The 24,864-nt window shown below is 41.8% G+C and overlaps 1 protein-coding gene across 1 annotated transcript; it reads right to left on the bottom strand.

Annotated features, from left to right (window-relative positions):
• Positions 1–8,043: 8,043 nt before the first annotated feature.
• On the bottom strand, positions 8,044–23,739 carry LOC124257252 (cell wall protein DAN4-like). The gene is made up of 3 exons (XM_046691265.1): positions 23,690–23,739; positions 9,101–9,295; positions 8,044–8,815 (listed from the first exon to the last, which is right to left on the bottom strand). The coding sequence occupies exons 1-3, from the start codon at positions 23,737–23,739 to the stop codon at positions 8,044–8,046; spliced, it is 1,017 nt and encodes a 338-aa protein (XP_046547221.1).
• Positions 23,740–24,864: the final 1,125 nt, after the last annotated feature.

The raw sequence follows: 24,864 nt of genomic DNA, 5'->3' as shown, positions 1-24,864 counted from the left end.
TCCAAGTAAGGTTTCGCGAATGACAGCTACTGATAAGTGACGACTGCTAATACTGCTCTATTTGCTGGCGGCCTCAGTTGTTCTGTAGCTGATATTTTTATGTGGATTTACTTTCACGATTTGAGACAAATGTGTTGAATATGATTAACTGATATTGCATTTCTTGCCCCTGAAAACTGGAAACATACTTCTAATCTGACTGCACAATTTCTGGTTTAACTTGAAATATATTTCACAAATGCATTTTCAGGTTCATACACATTAAATACACAGCATAGCTCATGCTTAATTAAAATAGTATAATCATATCAACGTGTTAATATACTTGAAACCAAAAATATATGAGTTGAAGAAATGAAAAGTTCACTGAATTTATGACGTGTTTAGATATACGCTTTTTAATCTAAAAAATAAGCATTTGGGTCAATCTACACGTGCAACTGGATTCAGTGGAATGATCATACATGGTGGTGCTTACGTATTGTACGCAAGCCAGCTTCCCACAACAAAATGTGCATGTGAAATAATATAAAAAATAAATATAATCAAAATAATACGCATGGAACTCTCTGATCAACAATATTCATATTTGTGTGTTTGAATAAAGACAAATATATTGATAACCGTGTTTAAAGACAAACAAAGGAGTAATAGCATTGATCATATTTCCGTCTTCACGAAATAATTACCATCAATACCTTTTGTAAAACACAAATATTGTTAATCAACAAGTCGTTATTGGTGCTCATTTCGTTTTATTAAATCAAACTACTAATACAAGTAATCATCGTTTGCCCAAATATTTGATGCAATAATATTTGAAAGTTATCGAGTTAGAAAATTGACCTCACTTACAGTTCTTCACTGTTACTTTATTACGTTTTAACTATTTACGAAATATAGTACTATGAATATTTTGGTTATTCCTCAGCTTGAAGGAAGAGCTGTTGCCGTTATTATTATTTAGTTGGATCTATTCTGATAATGTTGGTATTCTGGGGGTTTTCCTTTCTTTTGTTTTGCTTTTTTATTATAGTTACAGTCGCTTCCGGGGAAACTCCAGTAATTGATTCACCGTTACAACTAGTCGTCAGGAGAATAGCTTTTCGTCGTATCACCCTGCACCAGCTGATTGAGTGAAGGGAAAATGACATCCGAAAAAATTCCAGAACACTACCACAGTTTTATCAAATACAGTTTATTTTCGAGCCTTTAATCTTCTGTTATGGGACAATTAAAACAAAACTACCATGTGACACGAATTGTTTACCATTACATAAACATTGCGTTCTCCAAATAGACAAACATCGCAGCTCTGACGTCAAACAGTCATGTGACCAAATTCGGCCGACTTGAAGCCTTTATGGTTGGTGATAATCCCTTAGCTATAGGGGAAAACACTTTTAGGTCAGTTTATATCTTATTTCTTTTTCCGTTAGCTAAGCGTTTCCCAGTTCTTTAAATATCTATAAAAATAACAACAACAAAAACACAACCATACAAATCTTAAACACTAAATATTAAAAATGCAGGTAGTAAGCAGACTCGTACAAACACGACAACTTGCGTATTCTCACATACATTACATATATGTCTTCTTAAGGCTTTGGGCGTATATATATGTTACAATATTAATCTCTATTTCAATTTGTCAACTAACTGATAATTGCTGTATGCACTTGAAGCTCAATACAAATTTGCTGACAAGCATCAAGCTGTCATCGTATATACAGTTAAAACGCAAGCTCTGCAGTAGAGAATTATTACAGTTATTATCATTATAATTATAGGTATATAGCAGAGAATCAGACACTCTGGCATGTAAATAAATGAAGTTTTTTACATCTTCAAGAAGTATAATTTATTTTTCAATTGACATTTAGATGATATGTAATGATTCCATTAAAGGAATAAATCCACAATGGATTTGAAGATTTAAAATTTGCCAGTTTGAATAAACTTCGCTTTCGTCATAATATAGAAAATTAAGTTACTGTAATCATTTATATAATGCATTATACCATGCAGAGATGATGTAGATTTGACATACACCCACGCATGCACGTGCGCACACACATACACACGAGGGGAAAAGTAACCGTACTTCATAGAAAGAGTGAGTGAGTGAGTGAGTTTAGTTTTACGCCGAACTCAGCAATAGTCCAGCTATATGGCGGCGGTCTGTAAATAATCGAGTCTGGACCAGACAATCCAGTGATCAACAGCATGAGCATCGATCTACGCAATTGGGATACGATGACGTGTCTCAACCAAGTCAGCGAGCCTGACCACCCGATACTGTCAGTCGCTTCTTACGACAAACATGGGTTACTGAAGATCAATTTTAATCCGGATGTTCACGGGTCCAACACTCAGTTGACGCTAAACGTTCCCCAACGAAGAAATATTGTAAACCAAAAGTCCCCCCTGTTCTTTAATTTGATTGGTTGAAAAACGTGATCTAATGGTATTTGATTTATACAAACATCGCTCACACCATTGTATTGTTACGTCGTCAGCTGTGATGACGTCATTAAAATCATATTGTGACGTAAAGTCCGAATGACGTCCGACTTGTTGTCAGGTTGACACGTGAGTCAGTAGACAGACAGACAGACAGACAGACAGACACGTCTTTAGCCAAAGACCAGCAGGATATGGAATCGATACGTTAGGATCAGCCACCCAGCGACATGCAAGTGGCCGACAGCGTTCCGGCACATAGCGGGAAGATATAACAGCCAAACAGTCATCACTTCCTGACTACCAACACACTTGGGAATGATCTGCGGAACGCAACTATCGTTAACGTTTAAGACAGTTCATAAGGCTCGTCTCCGGTCATGGAGAGCAGGCATTCATTTCCCACTGACCCGGCGTCGAAGGCAGACACGTTTGGGTTGGACTTGAAGATCAAATCTATTGACAAACTGGGGTCCAGTTCCTTGATTAATGACTCGAGATACTGTCAAGACTTCACAAAACGTTGTGCCGATTTGGGCGTAAACCAGGAGAGGATTCCAGGAAATTCTCCATATAATCTGTTTGAACCCACGTTTGGGTCTTGCTGCCATCTTAACTCGCCTTAAAATCAGTACGATCGGGGTTTTTTAAAAACATTTACATTATCCAAAACTTGCTTAACTTCAAAATGGTTTCCTTTTATGAAACGTACGTAACATGCGTGTATCTGCTGATGCTTGTTCAGCAAAATATCGCAATACCAGTAACTTGATACATAAATGCAAAACAGACCAACACTGATCGTGTCCTGCACAACAAATCCTGGAAGCTTGCCTATGGTGGACAAAGTGACATGGTAGCCCTAAAACACATATATACTGTCAGTACTAAAGAATATCCAGTTTTGTGTACCTTAAGAAACAGATTCCACTTTGGTGTAAAGATCAACACAGCTGTGGAACTTATTTCAATTGGTCACTGAATATCAGTGGAAGGGAAACCATGTCCTTCCCCACCGATAGAACCTGCCATTCACACAATTCGTCTAAAAACTGTAAGTATACGCTAAGGAAGGATGAGGGGCAGTGGGACAGCCTAGTGGTTAAAGCCTTGGCTCGTCACGCCAAAACCCGGGTTCGAATCCCCACATGGGTACAATGTGTGAAGCCCATTTCTGGTGTCCCCCTCCGTGATGTTGCTGGAATATTGCTAAAAGCGGCGTAAAACCAAACTCAGTCAGTCAGTAAGGAAGGATGACAATATATGGATAAACAACTTCTTTATTTTAAGTGAGAGCAACCTTTCGGTGTCGGTTCTAACAATGTTGCAAGCAAACGGTGTTAGAACCTACACCGAAACATCGCTCACACCGTAATAAAGAAGTTGTTCATCCATATATTGTCGTCCTTCCTTATTGATCCAACTTCTAATTGCCTCTCAAAGAAGTTAAGTATGAGCTAATTTCACACAAAAGGGTAAATACGCCTAAGGGGGTATAAAGGAACATTCAGTAACGTGCATTCATAGTATCTATCAGGTTTGACATTTATCTTTCAAAACATAAACCGAAGAGTAGTTTGTATACGTCACTTCAGGAATAGTGAAGGAGTTAATCTGTTCATTTTTTAACATGTGACTGTGTTTCAATAAACGGTAACGTAGAGGTCAGTGTATAAAATACTGCTGTTTGTACTTCACAGTCTGCTGATACAGATACCACAGTAAATACTCCATCGTGGTATCTTTGAAGGTAATCCTGATACTTTTGTCTCGTTACCTGGCAACACTTGCTTGTAAATATATCTCGTCACTGCTATAATTTAGGTATAGAGCCCTTCGTTAATTTGTGGGGATATGAACATGTACATTTTGAAATCTTCAGATGGCGAATGAAGAAGTTTAAACTGAACCACAGTTAGGAAATAAACAATACTGTATTTTAGGGTTCAGTGTTTAGCGTTGATTTTTTACATTGGAACAGTAACGAACAGTTCGTTTTTCTCATATGTACATGGTAAAAATACACATACATATTCCTCCTTGAAAGAGTTTCCTTATAATCAAAGTCACCACAGACAATCTTCTAAGACGGCATACAAAATCTAATACTTCTAGTAATTATCCACTGCACACGTGTGCCCGGACAGAGACTCCTCATTGAGCGTGGGGGTTTGCCTTACAGTTTAGTAGGAAGAGTAACGCCGAGAAGAACAGTATTTCTATTTATTAATGGGGTTGTAGACATTCATTTTATCACTGACGTAAATCCGACGTGACGTGCCGACAGACAAGGAACCTTCATCAAATCCTAACCTAACCTGTCTTCATCTAAGCTCACCTGAGACACATAGTAGACAAGAAGACATTTCATTATCTTGAGTTTGGTTATTGTCCGTGTAATGTCTTCATACATATCCACCGTTTTGACTAGCAGCTAGTCTCTGAAATGAACATATTTTAAAATTAAAATAGACTACAGTAAATAGGAGCCCCGAGACTTTCTTCATTTTCAGATTAATCTAGACTTGCCACACATTATAGACCTGCATGGGCTGCATTCGGGTATATTTGTTTCAGGGTCCACCGCTGTGCAGTCTGTAATATGTCATTACTGATCGTGTGTTCAGATGCGCAGTAAACATGTGTCACCAGCTATCCTTTATGCATTTCTGTTGAGCCAGAAGAGACTAGAATGTTGGGTTAGGCACGTAAGGCAGCATAAGGGATAGTGTCACAATAAGGTCAACTGGAACCCATTGTTTGCCACGCCAAGGCTGTTCCATACAGCATACGAGAATTAGAAGTGCAATGGTGATCTGGAATTAGTCTCTCAATCACTCACATATGGAACAGCCAACATTTATCACTCTGCAAGAGAGAATACAGTTTTTTTATAGTGTCACATGTTATACATGTATACGCTTCCTGATAAAAGTTCCATGACAATGTTTCTTTATTCTGATCATGATGACCTCCGAACAGATATGGTGAGAGACCATGCTTACAACATTACAGCAGACCTGGTGTTGAGATGTTCTGGAAGTCACTGTGTCTCAGTTACTAATTACACCCGAGAACGGCTGTATAACAAGCACAAATCAGACAGTATCAAAGGACTATTTACTAGTATTTAGTCTCTGTAGAAAGACAAAACAACAAAACATACATTTCTGGCGGCCTAAAAGAGGGGCGGTGCCAATTGTGGGTGAGACAATGTCTTGCGTTGATATTGACGACTCAGCGGTGGCAGTATAGGTGATTGAAAACAGGCTGTCCGAACTGTCCCACTGACGCAACGTTAACGGTTCTGGTCTATCTATCGCCATCTTTCTATCTCATCCCAGGTAATAATGTCTTCAGAACCTCTGTTGCTGTCTCCACCGTAGAGTAACATTATGTGTGTTGTGCTCTCTCGACCAGTTGATCCCAATCCTGGAATTGTCCGAGGGGTTATATGGTAGTTTGGTATCATTTCTGCAGATGCACCAACCGAATATTGCCACTAGACAGTGGCAAGTCATGAAGAGATGATATTGTGTTTATCAAAATATTGAAATGCCTGGCAACTACTGACTACAGATCTCAAAAGCATTTAGAAAGTTGTGATATGAAGTTATATACTTATAGAAAGTATTTTAAAAATGCCCAAATGGGCTCGGCAAGTCAATAGCCGGCTCTTCGTAGAGGAATTATTAAGACTGATATATTGTTCGTCACCGCTAATGTTTTCAAATTGATTCACAACAAAATTGTGTGAACATCCGCTTCATTTTTTTCAATAGGATATGTGAGAAGATAAGACCCTAGTATCCCGACTGTTTTGTCCACTACAGATATACCGTACTGTATGAACGATGTATGCCCGTTGATCATGAGGGGTATATCACAAACTAATAAGCTAGCATGTAGGGCCCAAGTTGTGAAATTCCAGAACCAAAAGGTCAGTGATGAACACGAACACGTGTCAGTTTATAAAATAACCGGTTTGTTATATAAATAGCATTATTTAGTGACAGTGCAAACTACGAGTATATACCCTCTACCCACACATACACCCCCTGCTCGTCACCCTGCCTGGGTCAGGGCAACCCAGCGACCAATCATCACAGGATACGTATACTCGCATCATAAAGATTAGACTTGAACGTGCCAAACTCCCTGCCCTTGTCCCGGGATACATCACAGTCGTCGACGATGAAGTACTTGGTGTTAAACCACACCTCGGTGAAAGTGTCTGCTTCTTAACCCCAACATTCACTAGTCTACTACCATTGTCTTTAACTATCCAAAGCCTTCCAACAAGTTTTGTCATAGCAACCCTTTGGTACGACAAATAGTGCACGTGGTTTTCAAAATCAACGAAAATCGAACACGAAATGATAATTCTCTATTTTTCTCTTGTTTATAAACGTCAACTTGTATATAGTTACGTAGTAATGTTATATATTTTTATGTTTAACAGAGAAATTTATCTAATGTAACATTAGGATCATATTATTTATTGTTCACAAACCAATAATTTTTAAAAGGACACAAAAAGAAAACTGGAATAATAAGTCTCAAATCAAGTATATTCTTGCCACAATATTTTAAGAATTAGGTAACATATGCTATTTTCAACAGCGTTCATCGACGTATATGTGTAATGTCGTGGCGAGTCGTGTTTTTATACAAATGAGTGAGTTTACCGGTAATGTCATATGGTACGTTAAAACATTGCCACAGCCCAGATTAGTTGCACCAGGCTACAGGAGGAAACAGGAGAGATACAGAGGCGGAATGTGTAACAATGGAGGTTATAATTCAGGTCCTCCTGGGACACTACCATCAGTTCATGTTTCCCAATCCACCAGTTATTGACATTCAAGGTGTATTACATGCAGTTGTCAACGTTATGTACATCATGTAAATCAGCGGGGAATACAGAAACAATTTCATGCAGGTGTGAACAGAACAGACAGGTAAACTATCATATGATAGACAGAACAGACAGGTAAACTATTACATGATAGACAGAACAGACAGGTAAACGATTACAGGCAGGTGTGAACAGTGCCTGCATCATGTTGGACACAGTAAATAGTTGATGCAAGACATGCAGTTGGGGACATTAATATGATACCTCGCGCAATAAATGAATACCTGTCGGTAATAAACATCTCAACCATCTGTTGCATCAGTTTCACCTGTACCCTCAGTAGTAGCCTAGATAAGGGGACAGTACAGGACGCCAGTCAGTAAGAGGGACAATGTGTTAATTGTATTTGTATTTTTTAGAAATGATCATTTATGCTATTAATTTTTACATTAGAGACTTGTGCAAGTCTACCTCAGCAGATACGTTCCAGTGATGGGGTTCATGAATCACACGATTTGTGACTGCGATCAACCTTGGTATACATAACATGGCATATTTGCTTGACAATAGATAGCACTATCAACAGGTATATATCAACATAACAACTGGTATATATGAAATCACTGCCAACATCAGCTGTTGTTGGAGGTGCTGTGGCAGCTGTTGTTGGCAGTGCTGAATATACCAGCTGTTGTTGGCAGTGCTGAATATACCAGCTGTTGTTAGAGGTGCTGAATATACCAGCTGTTGTTGGCAGTGCTGAATATACCAGCTGTTGTTGGAGGTGCTGTACCAGCTGTTGTTGGAGGTGCTGTGGCAGCTGTTGTTGGCAGTGCTGAATATACCAGCTGTTGTTGGCGGTGCTGTACCAGCTGTTGTTGGAGGTGCTGAATATACCAGCTGTTGTTGGAGGTGCTGTACCAGCTGTTGTTGGAGGTGCTGTGGCAGCTGTTGATGGAGGTGCTGTGGCAGCTGTTGCTGGCAGTGGTGAATATACCAGCTGTTGTTGGCAGTGCTGAATATACCAGCTGTTGTTGGAGGTGCTGTACCAGCTGTTGTTGGCAGTGCTGAATATACCAGCTGTTGTTGGCGGTGCTGTACCAGCTGTTGTTGGAGGTGCTGTGGCAGCTGTTGCTGGCAGTGCTGTGGCAGCTGTTGCTGGCAGTGGTGAATATACCAGCTGTTGTTGGAGGTGTTGAATATACCAGCTGTTGTTGGCGGTGCTGTACCAGCTGTTGCTGGCAGTGGTGAATATACCAGCTGTTGTTGGAGGTGCTGAATATACCAGCTGTTGTTGGCGGTGCTGTACCAGCTGTTGTTGGAGGTGCTGTGGCAGCTGTTGCTGGCAGTGCTGTGGCAGCTGTTGCTGGCAGTGGTGAATATACCAGCTGTTGTTGGAGGTGTTGAATATACCAGCTGTTGTTGGCGGTGCTGTACCAGCTGTTGCTGGCAGTGCTGTGGCAGCTGTTGTTGGCAGTGCTGTGGCAGCTGTTGCTGGCAGTGCAAGTCAAAACATTGATTACACAACAGTCTCGTTTCCTATTGACTGGGTCCCATCCTATTGCGCAACTTAGTACAATAACCGGTCCAGAATTTTGAGACCAATTCATTTAACTGGATACACAATTATTAATCAGTATTACTTGATACATCTAAGCACTTGTATATTGCATGAGAGAACTCGGATCGCTGAAAAGTAGGTCATTGTCTGAATAGGTGATGAGACTCATGTTTCCGTTTGGTGAATATACCAGCTGTTTTTGACAGTGGTGAATATACCAGGTGTTGTTGGCAGCGTGAATATACCAGCTGTTGTTGGCAGTGCTGAATATACCAGCTGTTGTTGGCTGTGCTGTGGCAGCTGTTGTTGGCAGTGCTGAATGTACCAGCTGTTGTTGGCAGTGCTGAATATACCAGCTGTTGTTGGCTGTGCTGAATATACCAGCTGTTGTTGGTAGTGTTGCTGGACTCAACCTGTGTACAGCAATACAGTGTCTAGGGACACATCCTGTGTACAGTAATACAGTGTCTAGAGACACATCCTGTGTACAGTAATACAGTGTCTAGGGACACAACCTGTGTACAGTAATACAGTGTCTAGGGACACAACCTGTGTACAGTAATACAGTGTCTAGGGACACACCCTGTATACAGTAATACAGTGTCTAGGGACACAACCTGTGTACAGTAATACAGTGTCTAGGGACACAGCCTGTGTACAGTAATGCAGTGTCTAGGGACACAGCCTGTGTACAGTAATACAGTGTCTAGGGACACAACCTGTGTACAGTAATACAGTGTCTAGGGACACAGTCTTTGTTCAGCTATACAGTGTCTAGGGACACATCCTGTGTACAGTAATACAGTGTCTAGGGACACATCCTGTGTACAGTAATACAGTGTCTAGGGATACATCCTGTGTACAGTAATACAGTGTCTAGGGACACATCCTGTGTACAGTAATACAGTGTCTAGGGACACAACCTGTGTACAGTAATACAGTGTCTAGGGACACAGCCTGTGTACAGTAATACAGTGTCTAGGGACACAACCTGTGTACAGTAATACAGTGTCTAGGGACACATCCTGTGTACAGTAATACAGTGTCTAGGGACACATCCTGTGTACAGTAATACAGTGTCTAGGGACACACCCTGTGTACAGTAATACAGTGTCTAGGGACACATCCTGAGTACAGTAATACAGTGTCTAGGGACACATCCTGTGTACAGTAATACAGTGTCTAGGGACACAACCTGTGTACAGTAATACAGTGTCTAGGGACACACCCTGTGTACAGTAATACAGTGTCTAGGGACACATCCTGAGTACAGTAATACAGTGTCTAGGGACACACCCTGTGTACAGTAATACAGCGTCTAGGGACACAGTCTGTGTACAGTAATACAGTGTCTAGGGACACATCCTGTGTACAGTAATACAGTGTCTAGGGACACATCCTGTGTACAGTAATACAGTGTCTAGGGATACATCCTGTGTACAATAATACAGTGTCTACGGACACATCCTGAGTACAGTAATACAGTGTCTAGGGACACAACCTGTGTACAGCAGTACATTTTTTAGGGACACAACCTGTGTACAGTAATACAGTGTCTAGGAACACAGCCTGTGTTCAGTAATACAGCGTCTAGGGACACATCCTGTGTACAGTAATACAGTGTCTAGGGACACATCCTGTGTACAATAATACAGTGTCTAGGGATACATCCTGTGTACAGTAATACAGTGTCTAGGGACACACCCTGTGTACAGTAATACAGCGTCTAGGGACACAGTCTGTGTACAGTAATACAGTGTCTAGGGACACATCCTGAGTACAGCAATACAGTGTCTAGGGACACAACCTGTGTACAGTAATACAGTGTCTAGGGACACAACCTGTGTACAGTAATACAGTGTCTAGGGACACAACCTGTGTACAGTAATACAGTGTCTAGGGACACAACCTGTGCACAGTAATACAGTGTCTAGGGACACAACCTGTGTACAGTAATACAGTGTCTAGGGACACAACCTGTGTACAGTAATACAGTGTCTAGGGACACATCCCGTGTACAGTAATACAGTGTCTAGGGACACAACCTGTGCACAGTAATACAGTGTCTAGGGACACAACCTGTGTACAGTAATACAGTGTCTAGGGACACAACCTGTGTACAGTAATACAGTGTCTAGGGACACAACCTGTGTACAGTAATACAGTGCCGTAGGACACTAGGCGACCCTCGAGGTTCCGCAACTGGTTCCTTGTTGCATTGTTTACTTTACAACGCGAATACACTATTTCATTCAACGGACACCTAGATAGACTCCCAGTTATGAGACAGTGCAGGAGTGGGTAATTAACAAAGAAAACACACCATACTCCCCTGTCTGATAGAATGGATTAACCCTAGCTAATTACTGATTTGCTATGTAACTGAATCTTGTGGAAGTCTTAATGAAACTTTATAAGATAAATTGATTACATACACTTTGTGTAGGTAACTTCGTGATCATTTGAAAGAGAAATTAGTTTACCTACTCAGATTTACATCCGTCTCCGAAACTACAAGATATAGTTTAAGAAATAACTCTGAAATACAAGTTTACAGTCGAACTGCCTCTTATGCCAAATCCTTTTTACCCGGCACTACCCGTTATAACCTGGATACCATTTTGAACGGAAACAAAAAATTTACTCCTTGTGTAAACCAGAAAATAGTTGAATCTGTCCACGATTATATCATCAAGACACAACGCTTCAAATTTTCTGAGGAAAATGCTTAAATTAACTCAACAACCTTCTCATGATTGATTTATATTCCTACAATAGCTTGTTAGACACACACAACTGTAACTCTCTAATTATGACTACTTGGAGAATAGTTGTATTTGATGTATACTTAAAAATATATTTATGCAATAGTCAATATCGATGACGTCACATCCTCCATTTCATTTTGTATTTTATGTTGCATGGGAGCGGTAATGCTTGTTAACCAATAAAAAAAAAAAAAATATGTTTAAACCGATAGTCATAATAGTCTATTTCTTCTGTGTAAATAGAATCTTGGATAATCTATTTCATTAATCTACTCATCAATGACTCCCGTGGGTACTCTTCAACAACTGGGCTGATCCCACTTTCATTGTAGGGATGTGGAAACACCACCTATGTGCACTGAACCATTAATTAATGTGTCTCACAACTGGGAGTTCTCACAAATGGGGGGACACCGTTTAAATAAATGTTTAACCTAAGAGCCCATCCTAACTACTCCAGTTCCATCTCGCCATACATGGGCCTTCTGGTCTCTGAATGTGGACTGTGTCAGCACCAGTTTAAACTTGTTCCCAAATAACCTCAAAACGCGCATGCATTTAATAAATACGCAATACGATGGAGAACATGAAGCGCATGTTTAGCTAATGGGGTTCTGGTGACAAACTCGGCATAACAAGTCATATCATCACACTCATCAAAGGCCCTGCTGAGAGCGCCCTGGGCCCCCTACAACAGCGATAAGGATGCCTGTGTCGTATTTAATGCAGTTCTCACACCACAGGTTGTCAATTAATATAGCAAGCAGCTCTGTCCCTGCATGACCGCGGCTCACAATCTGCTCACTCTTCGGTGGGATTTTGTGCTGTTTTTGTTATCGAAAACTGTGGTAAACCCGATCTGAAATATATTCATAGTCATTTTCTCGCCCTCAAATTTAGTGATTCATTCAGATTGTTGAAGCCACTAAACCGGTCTTCTGTTTTGATTTTTCAAGCTCACCGCTAGGTTCCGGTATAAGATATGCACATAACTGCTTGTTACTGCTTCTTTTTACTGTTCTCCAAAGCACTTTCTCAGTCATAGATATTGATTTTAATAATTTATTTACAATGTATCGTGGACTTCAGTTTGTTGAGAGTAGTTTTCAATGAATATTTCAAGATTATGGGATAATAGTTATAGCAATCGACCATAACAACTGTTTCTCATATAAGACATTTGCCTGTTGCTGACAACTCTAGATCAATCAGTGTATTCCGCCCAGGGATGCATGCAATCGTCCTTCTGTCACGTGTGCTATGACGTCAGCTAGCTCAGGCGTGACAGGTTTTGTGTTGGGAAAACAGTGTTACGAGACACAGTTATGGACGTCAGGTGTTGGAAGGTTTCTGATTGGTCCACAGGTCAGTATTGTTAAAGTTGTTTTGAAACAACGAGAAAAACACATCCTCCAGTTGCCCACAGGAAACATTTATGTATTCTCATATATTGCAATTGTTATTGAAATTGAATGTGATCTTGGTCATACATTTAATCAAATGATTATGAAACGACGAAATTTAATCAAGAATCAACGACATAGACGAATGTCATAGAATGATAATTATCAACATGTTATTTATCAACTACCAGTCTAATTTGGGCGTTATGACTGCGACGCTGCCAAAGTAGTATTCCAAATGTGAAACACAAGAAGAAAGAACTCTTGGCTGTGCTCCTGTCTCCTTCATCCTGCTTCTTACTGGTTCTAGAAGGCCACTGAATCTAAAGATATCCATTAATATCGATCTTGGCTCAATATAGACTCCGACGGTAATAGCCATCGCTCTCGGGCGGGCGGTGGCTGCGTAATATAGCTGATTTAAAGTGAACTTCTATCTTTGACTCACAAATGTTACGTGTTGAAATCTCAGGAAAAGATTGTTCCGGCTGGGCACTGTTGATGTCCTTGAGCACCGTGTTTTGCTGTACGGTGCGTTTATGTAAAACGGCGGGACTTTTACACACCCTTGCACACAGGGATAGTCATAGATCGACAGTAACATAGTGACCAGTGGAACAGCGCAATGCCAGTTATAACAATGTAGTGTTCGTTGTAACCAAACATGGTATACCTAAGTTCATTTACCAGCATGGTGTTCATTGTACCAGCATGGTGTTCATTGTACCAGCACGGTGTTCATTGTACCAGCATGGTGTTCATTGTACCAGCACGGTGTTCATTGTACCAGCATGGTGTTCATTGTACCAGCATGGTGTTCATTGTACCAGCATGGTGTTCATTGTACCAGCACGGTGTTCATGTACCAGCACGGTGTTCATTGTACCAGCACGGTGTTCATTGTACCAGCACGGTGTTCATTGTACCAGCATGGTGTTCATTGTACCAGCATGCTGTTCATTGTACCAACATGGTGTTCATTGTACCAGCACGGTGTTCATTGTACCAGCACGGTGTTCATTGTACCAGCACGGTGTTCATTGTACCAGCATGGTGTTCATTGTACCAGCACGGTGTTCATGTACCAACGTGGTGTTCATTGTACCAGCACGGTGTTCATTGTACCAAAATGGTGTTCATGTACCAGCACGGTGTTCATTGTACCAACATGGTGTTCATTGTACCAGCACGGTCTTCATTGTACCAAAATGGTGTTCATTGACAAAATGGGGTTCATTGTACCAACATGCTCTTCATTGTACCAGCACGGTGTTCATTGTACCAACATGGTGTTCATTGTACCAACATGGTGTTCATTGTACCAGCACGGTGTTCATTGTACCAAAATGGTGTTCATTGTACCAGCACGGTGTTCATTGTATCAACATGGTGTTCATTGTACCAGCACGGTGTTCATTGTACCAGCACAGTGTTCATTGTACCAGCACGGTGTTCATTGTACTAACATGGTGTTCATTGTACCAGCACGGTGTTCATTGTACCATTTCATTGTATCAACATGGTGTTCATTGTACCAGCACGGTGTTCATTGTACCAACATGGAGTTCATTGTACCAGCACGGTGTTCATTGTACCAACATGGTGTTCATGTACCAGCACGGTGTTCATTGTACCAACATGGTGTTCATTGTACCAGCACGGTGTTCATTGTACCAACATGGTGTTCATTGACAAAATGGGGTTCATTGTACCAACATGCTCTTCATTGTACCAGCACGGTGTTCATTGTACCAACATGGTGTTCATTGTACCAGCACGGTGTTCATTGTACCAACATGGTGTTCATTGTACCAGCACGGTGTTCATTGTACCAGCACGGTGTTCATTGTACCAACATGGTGTTCATTGTACCAGCACGGTGTTCATTGTACCAGCACAATGTTCATTGTACCAACACGGTGTTCATTGTACCAGCACGGTGTTCATTGTACCAACATGGTGTTCATTGACAAAATGGGGTTCATTGTACCAACATGCTCTTCATTGTACCAGCAGTGTTCATTGTACCAACATGGTGTTCATTGTACCAGCACGGTGTTCATTGTACCAACATGGTGTTCATTGTACCAACATGATGTTCATTGACAAAATGGGGTTCATTGTACCAACATGCTGTTCATTGTACCAACATGCTCTTCATTGTACCAGCACGGTGTTCATTGTACCAACATGGTGTTCATTGTACCAGCACGGTGTTCATTGTACCAACATGGTGTTCATTGTACCAGCACGATGTTCATTGTACCAAGACAATGTTCATTGTACCAGCACAGTGTTCATTGTACCAGCACGGTGTTCATTGTACCAGCACGGTGTTCATTGTACCAACATGGTGTTCACTGTACCAGCACTGTGTTCATTGTATCAACATGGTGTTCATTGTACCAGCACGGTGTTCATTGAACCAGCACAGTGTTCATTGTACCAGCACAGTGTTCATTGTACCAACATGGTGTTCATTGTACCAGCACGGTGTTCACTGTATCAACATGGTGTTCATTGTACCAGCACGGTGTTCATTGTAACAACATGGTGTTCATGTACCAGCACGGTGTTCATTGTACAAACATGGTGTTCATTGTTCCAGCACGGTGTTCATTGTACCAACACGATGTTCATTGACCAAATGGGGTTCATTGTACCAACATGCTCTTCATTGTACCAACATGCTATTCATTGTACCAGCACGGTGTTCATTGTACCAACATGGTGTTCATTGTACCAGCACGGTGTTCATTGTACCAACATGGTGTTCATTGTACCAGCGCGGTGTTCATTGTAACAACATAGTGTTCATGTACCAGCACGGTGTTCATTGTACCAACACGGTGTTCATTGATCAAATGGGGTTCATTGTACCAACATGGTGTTCATTGTACAAACATGCTGTTCGGTGTACCAGCACGGTGTTCATTGTACCAACATGGGGTTCATTGACCAAATGGGGTTCATTGTACCAACATGGTGTTCATTGTACCAACATGCTGTTCAGTGTACCAGCACGGTGTTCATTGTACCAACATGGGGTTCATTGTACAAACACGGTGTTCATTGTACCAACATGGGGTTCATTGTACCAACATGGTGTTCATTGTACCAACATGGGGTTCATTGTACCAACATGGGGTTCATTGTACCAACATGGGGTTCATTGTACCAACATGGTGTTTATTGTACCAGCACGGTGTTCATTGTACCAACACGGTGTTCATTTACCAACATGGGCTTCATTGTACCAACATGGTGTTCATTGTACGAACACGGTGTTCATTGTTTAAATAGGGTGTTCATTATACCAACTTGGTGTTCATTTATGAACATGGTGTTCCTTTACCAACATGGTGTTCATTGTACCAACATGGTGTTCATTAACCAACATGGTGTTCATTGTACCAACACGGTGTTCATTAACCAACATGGTGTTCATTGTACCAACACGGGGTTCATTTAACAACTTAGTGTTCATTGTGCAAACATGGTGTTCATTGTACCAACATGGTGTTCATTTACCAACATGGTGTTCATTGTACCAACATGGTGTTCATTGTTCAAATATGGTGTTCATTATACAATTGTAGTGTTCATTTACCAACATGGTGTTCATTTACCAACATGGTGTTCCAACATGGTGTTCATTTACCAACATGGTGTTCATTTACCAAAGTATTGCTATTTGTCACACAGTTGTATCTTTTGCAACATGTCCATTGTTTCAATGCTGTATACTACAGTGCCAAGTTACATTGTAAGAATGTTATTTGAACTGTAACAATGCCTTTTGGAAAAACAGAATGATTTTTAAAACGGAGTATCTCTGTGTAAACACACCTTAGGAATTACTTGTACGGATTTGCGACCCTTACGGTATGATAGAAGACATGCACAGGGACTTCACGGTATGATAGAAGACATGCACCAGGACCTCACGGCATAATCGAAGACAACCACCAGGACCTTGTGTTATGATAGAAGACAACCACCAGGACCTCGTGTTATGATAAAAGACATCCACCAGTACCTCATGGTATGACAGGAGACATTCACCAGGACCTCGTGGTATGATAGAAGACATCCACCAGGACCTTGTGGTATGACAGGAGACATTCACCAGTACCTCGTGTTATGATAGAAGACATCCACCAGTACCTCATGGTATGACAGGAGACATTCACCAGGACCTCGTGGTATGATAAAAGACATCCACCAGGACCTCGTGTTAAGATAAAAGACATCCACCAGGACCTTGTGGTATGATAGAAAACATCCAACAGGACCTCATGGTATAACAGGAGACATTCACCAGGACCTTGTGGTATGATAGAAGACATCCACCAGGACCTTGTGGTATGACGAGAGACATTCACCAGTACCTCGTGTTATGATAAAAGACATCCACCAGAACCTCATGGTATAACAGGAGACATCCACCAGGACCTTGTGGTATAACAGGAGACATCCACCAGGACCTTGTGGTATTATAGAAGACATCCACCAGGACCTTGTGGTATGATAGAAGACATCCACCAGGACCTTGTGGTATGAGAGAAGACATCCACCAGGACCGTGTGGTATGATAGAAGACATCCACCAGGACCTTGTGGTATGATAGAAGACAACCACCAGGACCGTGTGGTATGATAGAAGACATCCAACAGGACCTTGTGGTATGATAGAAGACATCCACCAGGAACTTGTGGTATGATAGAAGACAACCACAAGGACCTTGTGGTATGATAGAAGACATCCACCAGGACCTTGTGGTATGATAGAAGACATCCACCAGGACCTTGTGGTATGATAGAAGACAACCACCAGGACCGTGTGGTATGATAGAAGACATCCACCACGACCTTGTGGTATGATAGAAGACATCCACCAGGACCTCATGATATGATAGAAGACATCCACCAGGACCTAGCGGTATGATAGAAGACATCCACTAGGACATCGTGGTATGATAGAAGACATCCACCAGTACCTTGTGGTATGATAGAAGACATCCACCAGGACCTCGTGGTATGATAGAAGACATCCACAAGGACCTCGTGTTATGATAGAAGACAACCACCAGGACCGTGTGGTATGATAGAAGACATCCACCACGACCTTGTGGTATGATAGAAGACATCCACCAGAACCTCATGATATGATAGAAGACATCCACCAGGACCTAGCGGTATGGTAGAAGACAACCACAAGGACCTTGTGGTATGATAGAAGACATCCACCAGGACCTTGTGGTATGATAGAAGACATCCACCAGGACCTTGTGGTATGATAGAAGACAACCACCAGGACCGTGTGGTATGATAGAAGACATCCACCAGGACCTTGTGGTATGATAGAAGACAACCACCAGGACCTCATGATATGATAGAAGACATCCACCAGGACCTAGCGGTATGGTAGAAGACAACCACAAGGACCTTGTGGTATGATAGAAGACATCCACCAGGACCTTGTGGTATGATAGAAGACATCCACCAGGACCTTGTGGTATGATAGAAGACAACCACCAGGACCGTGTGGTATGATAGAAGACATCCACCAGGACCTTGTGGTATGATAGAAGACAACCACCAGGACCTCATGATATGATAGAAGACATCCAACAGGACCTAGCGGTATGATAGAAGACATCCACCAGGATATTGTGATATGATAGAAGACATCCACCAGGACCTTGTGGTATGATAGAAGACAACCACCAGGACCGTGTGGTATGATAGAAGACATCCAACAGGACATTGTGATATGATAAAGGCCATCCACCAGGACCTTGTGGTATGATAGAAGACATCCACCAGGACCTAGCGGTATGATAGAAGACATCCACCAGGACCTAGCGGTATGATAGAAGACATCCACCAGGACCTTGTGGTATGATAGAAGACGTCAACCACGACCTTGTGGTATGATAGAAGACATCCAACAGGACCTCATGGTATGATACAAGACAACCACTTGATCTCTCGGTATGATAGAAGACATTCAACAGGACCTCACGGTATGATAGATGGCATGCACCAGGATCTCTTGGTATGATAGAAGGCATTCAACAGGACCTTACGGTATGATAGAAGGCATCCCCCTGGATCTCTCAATTTGACAGAAGACACCCACCAGGACCTCATTTTATGATTGAAGACATGGACCAGGACCTTGTGGTATGACCCGACCTTCAGGACGTAACGGTAAGGCAGAAGACATCTACCGGGATGCCATTAAACGACATAAAACCTCTACCAGGACCTTGTTTTAGCGGATTGGGCATATCCAAGGCCCCCAATGTAAGGCAGAAGAGATCTACCAGAGGTTGGTTGTAAGGAGGAAGACGTCTGCCGGGACTTATAAGGTAGAGGACATCTAACAGAATCTCGTTTTAAGGCATAAGACAACTATCAGGACCTTGGTGTAAGGCAGAAAACATTTAACAGGACTTCGCAGTATGCCTGAAGACACCATCAAGGAACTTTCTTTTTATTGCTCTGAAACCCATTACATTCAACATATTGCAAATCAAACGTTCAGACAAAACACGAAAGAACATAACATAAAATCAATGTTTCTGAGGCCTTTTGTCAATCGATCTGAGAAAGCACAGACGCAACCCAAACGGTATGCCCACACTACATCTGTACATTTAATGCGCTCCGACATGACTGTGACCTAGTACTTGGGCAACTTCCCGGGTACTCAGATAATCACACTTCAGATCAATAACAATGCTTGACTGACTGTTGCTGGACGATGATGCTGTTTTGTGTCTGCGATAGTTCGCCGCACTGAAAGAAGGAAAGTGATATAAATAGACGAATTTAGAATCACATGGTAACTCTTGGGTGTGTTGGCAGGTCTAGTATACTGGCCCAGTGACTGATCTTCCTGTGCTTTTATACAACATAAGTGATTGAGCTCCCTGTCTAGTATACTGGTCTAGTGATTCAGCTGCCAGTGCTTGTATGCTGGTCTAGTGATTCAGCTGCCAGTGCTTGTATGCTGGTCTAGTGATTCAGCTGCCAGTGCTTGTATGCTGGTCTAGTGATTCAGCTGCCAGTGTTTGTATGCTGCCAGTGATTCAGCTGCCAGTGCTTGTATGCTGGTCTAGTGATTCAGCTGCCAGTGCTTGTATGCTGGTCTAGTGATTCAGCTGCCAGTGCTTGTATGCTGGTCTAGTGATTCAGCTGCCAGTGTTTGTATGCTGGTCTAGTGATTCAGCTACCAGTGTTTGTATGCTGGTCTAGTGATTGAAGTACAAGTGTTTGTATGCTGGTCTAGTGATTGAAGTACAAGTGCTTGTATGCTGGTCTAGTGATTCAGCTGCAATTGCTTGTATGCTGGTCTAGTGATTCAGCTGCCAGTGCTTGTATGCTGGTCTAGTGATTCAACTGCCAGTGCTTGTATGCTGGTCTAGTGATTCAGCTGCCAGTGTTTGTATGCTGGTCTAGTGATTGAAGTACAAGTGCTTGTATGCTGGTCTAGTGATTCAGCTGCCAGTGCTTGTATGCTGGTCTAGTGATTGAGCTGCCAGTGCTTGTATGCTGGTCTAGTGATTCAGCTGCCAGTGTTTGTATGCTGGTCTAGTGATTGAAGTACAAGTGCTTGTATGCTGGTCTAGTGATTCCGCTGCCAGTGCTTGTATGCTGGTCTAGTGATTCAGCTGCCAGTGCTTGTATGCTGGTCTAGTGATTCAGCTACCAGTGTTTGTATGCTGGTCTAGTGATTGAAGTACAAGTGCTTGTATGCTGGTCTAGTGATTCAGCTGCCAGTGCTTGTATGCTGGTCTAGTGATTCAGCTGCCAGTGCTTGTATGCTGGTCTAGTGATTCAGCTGCCAGTGCGTGTATGCTGGTCTAGTGATTCAGCTGCCAGTGCTTGTATGCTGGTCTAGTGATTCAGCTACCAGTGTTTGTATGCTGGTCTAGTGATTCAGCTGCCAGTGCTTGTATGCTGGTCTAGTGATTCAGCTGCAATTGCTTGTATACTGGTCTAGTGATTCAGCTGCCAGTGTTTGTATGCTGGTCTAGTGATTGAGCTGCCAGTGCGTGTATGCTGGTCTAGTGATTGAAGTACAAGTGCTTGTATGCTGGTCTAGTGATTCAGCTGCCAGTGCGTGTATGCTGGTCTAGTGATTCAGCTGCCAGTGTTTGTATGCTGGTCTAGTGATTGAGCTGCCAGTGCGTGTATGCTGGTCTAGTGATTGAAGTACAAGTGCTTGTATGCTGGTCTAGTAATTGAGCTGCCAGTGCGTGTATGCTGGTCTAGTGATTGAGCTACAAGTGCTTGTATACTGGTCTAGTGATTAAGCTTTCGGTGCGTGTGTACCAGTTTAGTATTTGGTCTCCCAGTGTCTGTATAATGATCTAGTGACTGTGCTGCCAGTGTTTAATGGGCCTGTGATTGAGCTTACGGTGTGTGTATAATGGTCCAGTAATGTATCCTGTATCATGATCCAATGGAGCTTCCAGTGCGTGTATCTCGGTCCAGCTCAGGGACATCAAGGACACAAACCATGGTTCTAGTCATGGAACTTTCACTGCCTGTATACTGGACCAGTGAAAGAACTGCCAGAACGTCTTTAACGGTCCAGCAATGGTACTTTCAGTGCGTGTATAAAAGGTCCAATGACTGGGCTTTCAGTGTCTCTTTAATGGTCCAGCGATGGTACTTGTAGTGCGTGCATAATGGTCTAGTGAGGGTACTTTCAGTGCTTGCATAATGGTCTAGTGAAGGTACTTTCAGTGCGTGTATAATGGTCTAGTGAGGGTACTTTTAGTGCTTGCATAATGGTCTAGTGAGGGTACTTCAGTGCGTGCATAATGGTCTAGTGAGGGTACTTTCAGTGCGTGTATAATGGTCTAGTGAAGGTACTTTCAGTGAGTGCATAATGGTCTAGTGAAGGTACTTTCAGTGAGTGCATAATGGTCTAGTGAAGGTACTTGTAGTGCGTGCATAATGGTCTAGTGAAGGTACTTTCAGTGCGTGCATAATGGTCTAGTGAAGGTACTTGTAGTGCGTGCATAATGGTCTAGTGAGGGTACTTTCAGTGCGTGTATATTGATTCTTGGCAACGGTTGCTTCTCTACTGACCTTTCATCTTAGGACAAAGGTCGGGTGGCTTTGCTGACCTTAACTCGCTGCCGGGAATTATAGACAGATTAATTACGTCTCCCGTTATGATGAAGGGCTGCTGATCCTTGTTCAGTCTCAACACTTCATCCTTGTACTTTGTACTTTTAAACGTGAACTAAGGCAAATACAGAAGAGAACTAAAGCAAACACAGCAGAGAACCAAGGCAAATACAGCAGAGAACCAAGGCGAGTACAGCAGAGAACTAAAGCAAACACAGCAGAGAACTATGTCGAGTACAGCAGGGAACTAAGGCAAACACAGCAGAGAACCAAGGCGCGTACAGCAGAGAACTATGTCGAGTACATCAGAGAACTAATGTAAACACAGCAGAGAACTAAGGCAAATACAGCAGAGAACTAAAGCAAATACAGCAGGGAACTAAAGCAAATACAGCAGAGAACTAAAGCAAATACAGCAGGGAACTAAAGCAAATACAGCAGGGAACTAAAGCAAATACAGCAGGGAACTAAAGCAAATACAGCAGAGAACTAAAGCAAATGCAGCAGGGAACTAAAGCAAATACAGCAGAGAACTAAGTCGAGTACAGCAGGGAACTAAAGCAAACAGAGCAGATAACTAAGGCGAGTACAGCAGAGAACCAAGGCGAGTACAGCAGAGAACCAAGGCAAATACAGCAGGGAACTAAAGCAAATACAGCAGAGAACTAAGGCGAGTACAGCACAGAACCAAGGCAAATACAGCAGAGAACTAAGGCGAGTACAGCAGGGAACTAACGCAAATACAACAGAGAACTAAAGCAAATACAGGAGAGAACTAAAGCAAATACAGGAGAGAACTACGGCAAATACAGCAGAGGACTAAGGCGAATACTGAAGAGAACTAAGGCGAGTACAGCAGGGAACTAAGGCGCGTACAGCAGAGAACTAAGGCGAGTACAGCAGAGAACTAAGGCGAGTACGGCAGGGAACTAAGGCGAATACAGCAGATATGTCCAATGCTTTCACCTGTCCCTACTCTGAAATGTTCAAGATTTGCACCTACCAGCTGTATCAGTTGGAAAACGTATTAATAAAAATTGGAACAAGGAATCACCGAGTATCTGTGACCAGTGAAAACTTCTTCTCAATTCCGAGAACCGTAAACATTAGTTTAGGAGGGGCGGACAATGCGCAGTTGTGTTTTGCGTCTATGACATGTTGATAAACGTGTAAATCCTGACCTAAAATGTAGACTTCAGTAGTCACCGTTACCCAAAAATTCACGTCATGAGCCATGAATGACATCAGTTGTTTTCGGGCCACTTTACAAGCAATGAAAACAGCGGGACAACTATTTTTGACACAGTTTGCACGTCGGTTTTTCGATTTATGCCTCAGTGAACCGAAATAAATATTAATTCAATGCTCATTAGTGAGAATTTCAGAAAAAAATATTATCCGTTTGGGTAATATCAACGCACGGTTTGCGTTGTGGTGCAACGACTAAAGGGAGATGACTCTTGGGGGCTGAGTGGTTCACTTACTTTGTCTCACGGTCCCTTCTGTCTAGCCCTGTCTGCAATGCTGAAGCCATAAATGAAGCAAGTCTAGATTGCCTCAGATTCTGAATCTCGCATCTCTCTTGGTCTAATTTTTAATTTAAAAATACTTGTTTGTTTCTATGAAAATGATATACAAAATATTCAGAGACTAAGCGTTAGTCTAATAGAGCCTGTGCTATTAATGATACTTAAAAGAAATTCATAACTGTAAATGCTCGATGGGTGCAACTAGGTATTTAGGAAAACATTTAATCAGATATATAGCTGTTAATGTATATTTATAGTCTACTTCTCACTAACATCCGCCCAAACACTTTCTACAATATCAAAGCTCTAAATGAAGCACATTTACATGACCAAGCTCCCTCGGGCTCCTTTCCAAGGTAAATAGAGTTATTTGTATTTATCAAATATTTTCAGATACTAAACGTTAGTGTGGTTTATTGAATGTACATATCAATGATATTTTCCTAACGAATTTCTACCACGAACTACTAGTATTGCATGTTTTTATTCTCGACATTTTATGGCAGAAACATAGTCGAATCTTCATGTTGCTCGCTGACATTGTTCCCGAACTAATAGGTAAATTGTGTAACCTAAGATGTTGCATTTTATGCTTTTTATATAACACCGGTCGGTCAAAGTGGTCAGCACGGGTTCATCTTAGTCGTCCAAAATTTAGAAACCGAGCACAAGCACTGATATTGTCAACCTTGCCCCAAAGCTATACTGAATGCTAAGCCCATGGATGTATAGTAATTCGATCCTTTAAAGAGGCAAGTCTTCATAAGTGCTCTGTACAAGAACTAAGGATCTAAGGACGCCAGCCTGTTTCAGGGACAGTGTGTTAATTATATTTATATTTTTTAAATTACCATTTAAACTATTAATTATTACCTTAGAGTCTTATGCAAGTCTATGAAATTGCTTTCTTGGGCTTTGTTGAGCCTGGCGGCGAAAAGTATATATTTTCCGGGTGCTTCATTCGAATCAGCATTCCTATCACTTGGCAAATTCAGGGAAGTGTCTGTGACGAGAGTCACGCATCCTTTGGCCAGGAGTAGACCACGGTATTGTGGTCTTGCTGTAAGTGTTTTTATGCTTATTTTTATATGTTTGACATAGATGCACCAAAGTGTCTATACGGTAAAGAG

The sequence above is a fragment of the Haliotis rubra genome, unplaced genomic scaffold, assembly GCF_003918875.1.
Source record: "Haliotis rubra isolate DU_JTF1 unplaced genomic scaffold, ASM391887v1 Scf654, whole genome shotgun sequence".
Classification (NCBI taxonomy): domain Eukaryota; kingdom Metazoa; phylum Mollusca; class Gastropoda; order Lepetellida; family Haliotidae; genus Haliotis; species Haliotis rubra.
The sequence above is the reverse complement of the archived record's forward strand: the minus strand, read 5'-3'. Positions and strand labels throughout refer to the sequence as shown.

Excerpts from the sequence above, each read along its gene's own strand:
- LOC124257252 (XM_046691265.1), bottom strand. The coding sequence starts at position 23,739 with ATGGCTTCAGCATTGCAGACAGGGCTAGACAGAAGGGACCGTGAGACA. Across the intron at positions 9,296-23,689 it reads AGAAGGGACCGTGAGACAAA|GTTGAGTCCAGCAACACTAC; the intron begins GTAAGTGAACCA and ends TGCTGTACACAG. Across the intron at positions 8,816-9,100 it reads CACGCTGCCAACAACACCTG|CAACAGCTGCCACAGCACTG; the intron begins GTATATTCACCA and ends TTGCACTGCCAG.